General features: G+C 36.7%; 1 protein-coding gene across 3 annotated transcripts in view; it reads left to right on the forward strand.

Annotated features, from left to right (window-relative positions):
• LOC124959450 (suppression of tumorigenicity 18 protein) overlaps window positions 1–11874 on the forward strand; it is a 106589-nt gene extending 94715 nt beyond the window's left edge. For all 3 annotated transcript variants that reach the window (XM_047517909.1, XM_047517911.1, XM_047517912.1), the window contains 3 exons: window positions 4671–4774; window positions 7066–7209; window positions 9358–11874. In XM_047517909.1, coding sequence (XP_047373865.1) covers window positions 4671–4774; window positions 7066–7209; window positions 9358–9498 — 389 coding nt within the window. In that variant the 3' untranslated portion in view covers window positions 9499–11874. The remainder of the gene's footprint in view (window positions 1–4670; window positions 4775–7065; window positions 7210–9357) is intronic.
• The last annotated feature ends 252 nt before the right edge of the window (window positions 11875–12126 follow it).

Below are 12126 nucleotides of genomic sequence, written 5' to 3' on the forward strand. Positions count from 1 at the left end.
AAAAAAGAAGCAAAATAGTCTGTAAAAAGCAATATAAAAATAAAGGTTCACTCAAGAAATATAATGGAATTTGTTTGAAATATAATTCAATTATTTTGTTTGTATAATGTGAAAAAACAACCACTTAATCCCCTCCTGTAAATTGTGTACACCTGCTACATATAGGTATATGCATCACTTGTATAATTAATTATATGTAACACAAAGAAAATGTTATAAATTACATAATCACTGACTTCACAAATTAAGTACAGATTACTACCAAGTAAAATTAGAATTATTGAATAAAAACAAAGCATATTTTTGGTTCTTTCATAGATGGACTCTTTTTTAAAAGCAGGATCAGTGAGTAGTCATGTAAAATATTTAGGGGAAAGTTAATATGTTTTCTTGTTCAGCAGCAATACCTAACTAGTCTAACATTTGCCTCTGCCCAAAAAAGAACATTAGTGCACAATTTTTATTTGTATTTCTAAAACAAGTTATGTATCTGTGAATAAAGGTAACATTACAACAGTGCCTCCTTTATCTGCAGATGATATGTCCCAAGATCCCTATGAATATCTAAAACTGAGAATAGTATCAAACCCTATATATACTGTTTTTTTCTATATATACATATCTATGATAAACTTTAATTTATTAATTAGGCATGGTAAAAGATCAACAACTAATAATAAAATAAAACAATTATAACAATGTACTATAATAAAAGCTATTTAAAACTTATGAATTATTTCTGGATACTTCCCTTAACATTTTCAGACTGCAGTTGACCACCAGTAACTGAAGTCTCAGAAAGCAAAACTGAAGATTGGAGGGACTACTGTGATTTTTTTTTTTTTAAGTCCCATCCCATGATGATACTTTCCCCATAAGCTCCAGGCACTTTTTGTTATTGGGCATCTTCCTAGTGTCACCATCTTTATTAAGAGACTTCATTGTTGTTAGCTTTCCATTACTATAACAAAATACCTGACATAAACAACTTATAAGGAGAAAAGGTTTATTTTGGCTCATAGTTTTGGAGGTTCTTGTCCATGATCAGCTGGTCTATTGCTTTGGGCCTGTGGTGAGGCAGCACATCACAGTAGCACATGTAGTAGAACAAAACTATGTACCTGATGGCCAGGAAGCAAAGAGAGAAAGAGAAAGGAGCTGGGGTCCCATAATTCCCTTTGAAGGCACACCTCCAGTAAGTAACCTAAAGGCTTCCCACAAGGCCCCAGCTAGTACAGTTTTATAACCTCCCATTAGCACCACCTGAGGTTCAAGCCTTTAACTCATGGGTTTTTAGGGGACATTCAAAATCCAAATTATAGCAGTTATTATTATGATTGTACATCAATAAAACATAATCCTAACAAAAAGTACCAACAACCCAAGCCCTCACTTAAAGACTATTCATGAAAGCACCCATAACTTAGCCAATAAACCTTTAATTTTCCTATTGCCCACCCTCTACAGTCGTCTGATCACGGGGATGGTCCCACAATACCACTTGATCCAGCAACAAAAAAAAGCAGAGATCATAGATTTGTCGCTTCTCCCACCCCCAACCTCCAATCCATTACAAGTTTTGCAGATTCCTACAAATTATTCTTGAGTCCATCTTTGTTCCTGCTTCCCTGGCCCTGGGGCACAAGGCCTCGAGACTTAGCCAGAACTCCAGCAGTAATCTCCTGCTGGCTTCTATTCTGCCTTCCTCAATCCATTCTCTACTCAAGAACCTGAGTTATATTCTTGAAGTCAGTCATATCACACAACTCCCCCTTTTCAAATCCTTCACTGGTCCCATTGCTCCTAAAATAAATCCAAGCTCCCCATGAGGTCCCCTGTGGCCCCCTCCACTGCCTTCACCTCCTTTCACTCCGGGAGCATCCCCCCCACCTCCCACATGCAACTGTGCACTTCCGGCTTCTTCCATTGTGATGCTCATCTGGCATTTTGCTTTTCCTTTTCCGCCTCCTCCTTAGCTTTCAAGTCTCAGAATAAGTGAGTCTTCGCCATCAAGGGTACTCAGAGCACCCCACCTGCTTCCTTCAGAGCTCTTCATATGTTTCCCTACTTTATTCTGTCTTGCCAGATGTTATATAAGAAAATACCAGTCCCTGAAGTGGAATTTTATTGCAAAAAGACAAAGGAAACACAATGTATCAAAGAAATACATCAATAAGTTTTTATTTGCTCAGATCAGAAAAATTTAAAGTACTTAGCATTCCAAATACCAACTTCATTGAGAATCCATATATTTCAATCCTATCTTCTTTATTCTTACCTATCACTTGACTGAGAGAAGATTCTTCTACCACCGCACTAGACAGTTAAAGATGGGGCTCAAAAATGAAATAGAGTTCTCCAAATGCAGCCGCCAGCACAGAATAAATCCTGTGTCCTATGTGGTCCCAGGTAACTCTGTTTATCTGTTTTTTGGTTTTGTTTTCTTTTTGTTTTGCAGTCCTCAGGATTGAACCCAGGGTGTCATGCTTACTAGGCGAGTGCTTTACCACCGAGCTACATTCTCAGCCCTTATTGTTTTCTTAGTAGCTGTGTTAGGCTGTTGACTCATTTTCAGATTGATCCAGGTACTAAGATATACACATCTTAGTTGTGGGGTTGGCTTTTAGTTTTATCTTTTCAATTGAATCTCAGAACCTAGAATGGGACTAGTCTTGGAACATACTCTCTTCATTGGCCTGTGCATCCCCCATTTTTATTTAGGTAGTTACTTTTAATAAAGCAATAATGACCTACAAAATATTCACCTGTTATATCACATTGTATGTAAACTTTCAGAGCTTGCTTTTTTCTCCTCACATTATATTATGAAGAGTCATCTACATTGTTTTGGTGGGGCCATGTAGCTTGTTTCCAGGGTAGAGTTTTGCGAACAGTACTGCTACACATATCTTGTGCATGCATCCTGTTGTATATGTTCATCCATCTGTCTTGAGTACATACCTAGGAATGGAATTGCTGGGTCATGGAGAATATGAACCCTCACCTTTTAAGGTGAAGGATTAAGGTTTTACTCCATTTTCTGTTGCCATAACAAAATACCTGAGACTGGGGGCTGGGGTTGTGGCTCAGTGGTAGAGCACTTGCCTAGCACATGGGAGGCACTGGGTTCAATCCTGAGCAGGGCACCGCCACCTCCACAGCATCTGGTAAAAACCTTCATGCCACATCATAACTTGGAAGAGGGCATCACATGGCAAGAACAAGAGGGCTATCTTGGGTCTCTTTTTCTCTTCTTACAAAGACACTAATCCCATCCTCATAACTTGCATCTCTTCCTAATTACCTCCCACAGATCCCATCTCTAAATACCATTAAATATGACTTTGGAAATTAAGTTCCCAACATAGGAACTTTTAGGGGCACATTCAAACCATAGCAGTAAGTTATAGACTATCTTCCAAAGTAGTCACCCAGGAAAGTATGAGTCTGTATCTCTGCCAAACAAATCATCAAGCTAAGGCCCATGCACACATCCTGCTCTCATGAAATTGATCTTATTAAATCTAATTGCAGATGTTTACATTTATCCCTCTTCGTTTGTCAACATGGGCTTAAACTCACTCTTTTGCACTTTGAAATTACCTTTAATACTATTGGTGGCATCCATAATACTGACTACCTTTCCCAGCTTCTCCAATTCTTACTTAGTAAAACATTGATGGGCGCACATGGTGGTGAACACCTGTAAACCCAGTGACTTCCCAGCAACTTGTAGGCTGAGACAGGAGGATCACAAGATGGAGGCCAACCTGGGCAACTTAGCAAGACTGTGTCTCAAAATAAAAGACAAAAAAGGGCCTGGGATGTAGCCCAGTGATAGAGCACTAGTATGTGCACGGTCCTAGGTTCAATCCCCAGCACCACACAAAGACAGACAGACAACAACAACAAAAAAGCAATGATGGAGATAATGCCCATCCAATCAAAGTCTGCTCTGATTCAGGGCTTTACATTTTGCTGCATTCATTCTCACTGCATAGATATTATGTCTGTTTTACAGAAGAGGAAACAGAAGCAAAAGGAAATTAATTAAGTTGCCCAAATTCAAGGACAAGGGTTAAGGTCATGCTTTTTCCCCTAAATTACATGAGCTCCTCACCAGAGTCCATATAGAGAACCCTACTGTGTGTCCCTGGACTCTGACTCACCTGGCAGCACCCCAGGCTCTGCCTCCAGTCACAGGTGATAAAGTCCCACTCGGCTCAGCAGCTGTTAATTACTCAGCATCACTCCTGTCTTTGCAGCACATGTGTTGGAATTTAGACCAGCTCCATCTCAGAATTTAAACCTGAGGTTATTTAACTTCTGCCAGTGATACTGAGAACTCCTTTCACTGCTCTGAAACCCTAAGTCTTTATATATGAAAAGGGGATAATGGGACAAGGCCCATAGGGGGCAGGGAAGTGTAAAGTCTAAGGTAACTGAACTAACAGTCTACTTTTCTGTGCCCTCTTTTCTCTCTTGCAACGAATTAAGTCCCACAACTCCTTTTAACCACTTTTTCAAAATCTTTCATGTGCAGGTTTGGATGGAAATGCTCAAACTGAAGTCTCATTTTCAATGATCAAATGGCAAATTAAATATAAAAATAACTCACAATTGCCACTACCTCACATTTTCAGTTTGAACTAAGTCTGAATTCTTCATAGGTATAGAAGGTGACGAAGAAATTAGGCATTTGGATGAAGAAATAAAGGAACTAAATGAATCCAACCTTAAAATTGAAGCAGATATGATGAAACTTCAGACTCAGGTAAAAATAAAACAAGTTGGTTATCTTTAAAATAGTTATAATCTTTAGTGGAAGCAAAACATTGATCTTTCTAAACCTTGAGTCTGGAAATACGCTGACGTCTTATAAGGAATACCCTGAGCCTTTCCTGATTACACAATAATTGTAAAATCCTGAATGAGTGTATCATCCCAGAGCACCACTGATTCTGTAACTTTAGGCAAAGTTACTCATCTTTGCCCTGGTTGAATTAATGCCTTTATAAACAAATAAAGCAGCAGATCATGCTGTAATTAAAGAGTCCTGCAGAGCACATGGTGCTTCAGAAAAAAAAATCATGATAAGAGGGTTAAGTATCTTTAGATTTATTCAAAATTAAAATGAAACAGCACAACTGTTTAATTTTTCTAGAACATCTCTAAAAGTGTCTTACTGAACAAATGCTTTATCCAAAAAAATTCAAGCGGTTTATTAGTTTTTCATTCTCTATAATGCCTGCCCATCCCCTGATTAAATTTTTGGAAATAAAAAGTTTGGAACAAGATTTTTTAAACATTAAAAAAAGTGTTAGAATAATCATAGTTATTATTTTTAAAGTTTAGCAATTTTATTTTTACTGCATTTAAAAAATTTTTTTTAGTTGTCAATGGACCTTTATTTTATATGTGGTGCTAAGAATTGAACCCAGTGCCTCATGCATGCTAGACAAGTGCTCTACCACTGAGTTACAACCCCAGCCACTGTAATTATTATTATTATTATTATTATTTAATTCCCAGTATTCTGTCTTCAGCCCAGACTTCTCCACAACTTCTCCATATTTCTCCATACCAATTAATAACTATTACAAAAAAGCCAGAAGAAAAAAGAATGATCCCAAGCAGAGGCTGAAGTGTCCTTTTCCATTCCCTTCTTTCCTTTCTTTCCTGAAATGCAGGATTTTATGCCACCATGGTTACTGATTTTCTCAGTATTCCTCAGCTTAAGTGGCTTAAGACCATTACAATCCATCATGCCATTTTAGTTTCCTCATGCATTTTGACCATTGCAACAATCTCCCATGAGGGCAATCAGATTCACAAAAAGCTTAATGCTTTGGTTTGGAAATCACTGGAGCTTCTCTTGGGAACCATTAACAAAAAATGCAAAGCCCTCTGCCCTTGTGGAGCTTGAAGTTTAGAAGGGGAAGGCAGAAAGTAACAACAACAAAAATCGTACATGATAAATTCCGCTGGAAGGAGGGAGGAATGGGATGGGTGGTTGGATTTCAATATTAAATAGGACAGCCAGACCCAGGAAGAAGGAAACATGTGGGCAAAATAAGGTATGAAGGAGTTAACCAAATAGTTATAGGAGGATATTTCAGACAGAAAAATACACCAAGTGCCAAGAGCTGGAGATTTGAGAAACAGCAAAGAGGGAGTGTGCTTGCAGGTGAATGAGCTGAGCTAGAGGCAGGTCACAGGACACGGATGACCCAGAGTCACTCACATGGGGCATCCTAGGCCATTTTAATGATTTTCTTTTTTATTCTGAATAAGTACAGAACCATTGCAGGGTTTTGAGCTAAGGAGTAGCATGGTCTTATTTGGCTTAGACTCTAACTTGAGTTTAAAGAGACTTGTTCTGCTGGCTAAGTTGAGGAAGGACCAAAAAGAGACTACATGAGGGTGAAGGCTGACAAAGAGCCACCCATGAGAAAATTGTACAGCCGCCCAGGTGACAGCAGCATGGCAGCAGCAGCATGGGTGGGGACAATGGGCCCATCCTATATGTTTTAAAGGAGGTGCCCAATGGATTCAAAGTTTGAAGGAGAGTCCTGGGGACACTTTGAAGCCTGAGCAACATTGGGATTCCCATCAGTTGGAAAGGAGAGGACTAGATAGAGCAGGTATGGAGAAAATGGCAAAGATTTGCTTTGAGACAGAATGAGTTTGAGATATTTAACATGTAATCATGTGCAGACACTGGATCTGCAATCTATGGAGATTTCTAGGCTGAAGATATAAATCTGGGAACTATATTATTATATAATAATTATTATTTATGCTATTTATTATGACTATGTAATAGTTATTTAATTATTAGTATCATTAAATAATTATCATATGATAATTTTATGATTCTTAAGTATTATTATAATTACTGTTATTCCAACACTCGGAGCAATATGATGGAGTTGCAATTTGGAACACCAAGTTGTGGCATGTGCATTTCTATATTCTGCCATACATTTTCCTTCAGAGACAGACCTTTTGTACACCTCCCAAACTCTACTACTTCTTGTATTTCTGTTATTATTTCCATTTTAGATCACATCTATGGAGACCAACTTGAAGACAATAGAGGAGGAGAACAAACTCATAGAACAGAATAATGAAAGTCTGCTGAAGGAACTAGCAGGTCTGAGTCAAGCTCTCATTTCAAGCCTTGCTGACATCCAGCTTCCACAGATGGTAAGTTGAAGACCAGAACTTTGCTGCTCCATTGCAAGTGTTTCCAGGGTCATCATGTAGTTATTGCCAGTTAGCAAGACTTAACTGTGAAGAGATCACATGATTTCCTCATGGTCTTTCTCCCAGTAATCTCCCCTGATAGAAAAATGGTAAAGAAATAGATTTAAATTATATGAAGGCCAAGGATATTCTTAAAGGTCAAGGTCATTTAAAGATGAAGGTTTATTTGAAGATTGTTTAGTAATGTAATATGAAAGTTACAGGACAAAACATCCTCACTGAAATATATTTCCAAGTGTAAGATTTCATGTCTTACAAAATCTGAGACCAAGCCTTTACATTATCTCCCCAACTCAAGAACTACAAAAAAGTTTAATTCCCAATAAACCTGGTACTTTTTTCATATGTATGTATGCAGAATATAATTCAGTTCTTCTCATGCAGCATAAAAACACAGAAGTAAGCAGAGTCCGTATTTCCAAAATCTAAACCTATTTAGAATTTATAAAAATGGTTTATTTTACATTTTTATAAATATAAGTAAATCTTTGGAGGAAGGGCCATATTGATGAACATTTTTAATTTCTTCTGAACTTACATTCCTAGAATAAGTTTTCTAAAATTTCCAGATTTATATATAAAATGGTTTTAAAATGCAACAATGTAATAAAGAAATACAATTGGTTTTGCTTAAAACAATAAATACCTCAATTTACCCAGCTTTCTAGAATGGAATCTTCATTTTAATTCCAATGTGTTTCTTGACCTAAAAAATCAGTAATATAATAGCACAAAGGAATTTTTTAAATTTTATGACTACTATTTTATTATAATTATTGGAGATCATTTTAATGTTATTTATTAACATTTGCCTACTTCATACTTAAATTTTCTTCTTTTAAACTTTTAAAATTTTCTTCTTCAGCCAGTGCCATAAAAGACATAGATGTCATACAAGATAACTTGTACCTTGGATAGTCACTATACAAAGTATTCCATTGGTAACTTTTTGAGATGATCACATGAAATGTTCACAAAAGCACCAAAGACCCACACTGACATTCCCTTTCTGTAGATGAAGGAATCTTCCATCAGTTCCAAAGCCCGCATGAGTCAGGTGGTCCTGGCTTCACGCTGGAGCCTTTATCTGCTCTGCCACCCAGAACTGTTTTTTAAGAGGATGGTATGGAAAAGGGGGAAATTTAAAGGGAACAAAAAAATTGTGACTGGATAATATTAATAATCTAGAGCAGTACTTTGCTAAGCATGAACAAATAATCTTCAAATTTAGAAAGCTTGCCTTCTAAATAGCAACAATGATAATAATATCATACATCTATAATACTTAGACCATTAAGAGTGCTTTCTTCCAAGTACCTTCTGAAGTAAGGTATATGTCATGGATCTTTAAAAAGGTGGGGCAATGGAGGCACCAACAATGGCTGAGTAGGGTTCCCTTTGTGCCATACACCTCCTGTCACTCATGCATGCCATTTAGATCTATTCAGTGTATACTCTGAAGCATCACATTGGGCAAAGGAAACACCAAAACACCAAACAGGATAAAGGTGAACAAATTTCAACTTTGTGAAACTGATATTCTACCTGAGGATACAGGGAGATAATAAAATATATTGCAATGTTGATGCAGAAGGTAAATGGACACAAAGGCATCTGACATACTTTCCATCCCAACTGGTTAGTGAGCAGTTTGCTCAAATCTTCATTTCTGAAATTCCATCCCAGCACTGTTAGTGAAACCTATTGGCATAAGCAAACCTTCCTTCCCAGCCTCAAACATCCACCTTCCTTAAGCAGGAGTCTCTTTTGCTGCACATGCTCAATTGAGGTCATAGCTCCTCCCAAAAGAAATCACAGTTTTGAGTTCAGCTCAGCAGTCATATGTATACTTTATTTGGCTCCAAACAGATCTCTAGTAATGTTTCAGCAATCAAGTTTCATTAATTCCATGAAGAGTAAACAGATGAATCCCAATGCATACTTAAATCTCTCCATTTTCCCAAACTCCAGAAGCTATGTGAATCCTTGCCTTCCCTCCCAGACTCCTGAGTCACTCACATTCTTTCTTGTTATTTGATCTTCCTTTTGCCTCACAATGATTGGTTCAATGTGTTTGTCTCCACTTAGGGACCTATCAGTGAGCAGAATTTTGAAGCATATGTAAATACACTCACAGACATGTACAGCAATCTGGAACGGGACTATTCCCCGGAATGCAAAGCTCTCCTGGAAAGTATCAAACAGGCAGTGAAGGGTATCCATGTGTAGGATCACAGTGCTGCCGGGCAACAGAGATCACCAACAGCAGTAAACTCCAGATGGACCTGCGAAGGGGTTCATGTACTGCTAAGGTTTGGAGGTTGCCATATGCATTTACAACTGCAACATTGCACTAATTTTTCCCCAGCTGACATAAAAAGGAAAGAAAAACTATGATAGACTCTTTGGATTAAAAGCAATGCAGTCAATTATTAGATCTTATTTATTTTCATATGTTTTTCTTTTATTTCTTCATTGCACTCTTTCTTTTGTAAAGTATATGTAAAATAAATGTGACATTTTTATATTTTATTTATTACTAATCAAAGAGTTTTTTATCTTTTAACTGCATTTTGAAGTCTGCCATATTTTTACAAGTGTGTTTATTAATTTATTTTCTAATAGGATTTAAATAGAAATGCTATTCTCAAATCATCTATCTTGCTGGGTTAAAATGAGAAAACAAAAAGTGTGAAAGAAATCCTTGTCTAAGGACTGCACTATGGTCGAGTTTGATTTTTATTGCACAGTTCTTTTCCCCCTCTTCCACTGGTTTTGTATTTAAAAATGAATTTGCAGTAAGGTGAGCTGCATGGAAGGAATAAGAAGATAAATGGCGCCCACTAGTGGGGCATCCGCACTCACAGAAGCACAGAACACTGGAAAACAGCCTGCTCAGAATTTGTTAGCAATAATTAAATATAGCAGTCAGCAAAGTATTCAACTTGGCTGTATGGTTTTAGTTCATATGAATTATTTATTTGAAATGTCTTAAAGAAACATAAGCATTTTTAGTGATGCAGATTTGTCTGTTTTTCAAGTCATATCAGATAGTTGGCAACTCTCATCTTAAGATGAGAAATAAAACTTGATGTGACCAGCCAGGCTTTCCTGCCATATGTTGGTACAATATACAAGTGACAACATTGGTGTAGATTTGTACTTAGCAAATGCAAACACATCCAAATGGAAAAATTTTGTAGATACCATATCCCCTGAAATAGCATTTATCTTACTGGGTTTGACTGAAAAGGAATGGAAAATAGAGTAAAACGTGAAAAAATATTACTCCAATCTGAGTGATTATTTTGAACATTGGCAACATTGAAGATAGGAGATAGGATTCAATTTGATTAAAATCTTGCCATTGATACAAAGCATACACATGCACTCACACACACAGGCACACTCACACACACACACACACACACACACACATATATATATATATATATATATATATATATATATATATATACACACTCACAGACACCCATCCACACATAAAATTGAGCCCACAATCTTGAATTTCTGAATGGGTCAGAGTGTAGTAGTTGCTATAGTAAAGGCAATGTCTATTTCAGGGACTGTAAAGTAGTTAAGCATTGTTTCAAAAGTTTTTTTATATTTATTTTTTTTAAGGAAAAGGTATAGACAACCAGCTAAACTGCCTTTTTGGTGTGCACACACATTTCATGTGCAGACGTGCCTCAGTGTAAATGTACACATGAACTTAGTGTGGGCTTAATTTTCTGTGCTATAACAAAAGTGTTTATTTTTGATTAGCCTCATGGATATTTAGATTGAATGTGATGGCATTCACAGGCTTGATATATTCCACTCTCACTACAGTTACCTGCACAAATACAAGAAAAGTGATATTCCACAGTAATCCCACCCCCATGAAATTGTGGTCATTGTTATGCATCAAGTGGGGCTTATCTTTGGTTTGGGGTTCATTTGAACTCTTGAATCTTAGTTTTAGTGAAAATGAGATGTCTGTTCTTAGGTAGGAACGGTGTTTATTTAAAAATCAATTTTAAAGAAAAAGCTACCATATGTGCTGTCTATTATAAATGGGACACCAAACAAAATTTTCTATTAAAGTTATGTACTTGCAAACATTTTGCTATACAGTACTTCATAGATGCATACAAATGAGTTCACTTATTACAAAGACAAAAGTTTAATTTGCTAAATATTTTAACAAGTTTGTTATATATTTTATTTAATTTAAAAAGAAATCCCTTACCAACCTATGTATTTATTACTATAATTTACTATGACTTCAGGTTAATTTATTTGTGTTTGCATAGATTGAACAGGATGTTTTGTGAAGTATGTTGGTATTTATTTGCCTCCTTTGTACTTGATGTGTTTTGTAATGTGCACTGATTTTTTTCTTTTCAACTATGTTAATGATCGATACTGTAAATTGGGTCTTTTGTAAACAACAAAAAGGCAATGATGTATGCATTTTTTTAATTTGAAGTAGTTTGTTTGTATTATATCCTGTTTCTCCAAACAATTAATATTTCTTACATCAAAGCAACAAAATTGTGTTCAGTGCTGTACATTTGGTGTATGGTAGGAAATAAAAATTGATAATGAGTTTGGCTGTGATCTTTCTCAGGCTACTGTATAGCTACTACAGAGAGAGCTATGTCAACATCCCCCAAAACCCTCAGTAACAGAAGCAGCCCTGATGAAACAGAGTGCATTCCAGTCTGCAAGTAGTTCTGCTACACTTCTGTTCTGACAGCTGGTCTCTTTGGCCTAGGTTTTTAACCCACGTAGGGAGGACTTTTGGCCAATGGATGACTTGTTACCACCTTGGTGTGGCATACGCTCCAGAAC

This window comes from Sciurus carolinensis, chromosome 1 (genome assembly GCF_902686445.1).
Source record: "Sciurus carolinensis chromosome 1, mSciCar1.2, whole genome shotgun sequence".
NCBI lineage: Eukaryota > Metazoa > Chordata > Mammalia > Rodentia > Sciuridae > Sciurus > Sciurus carolinensis.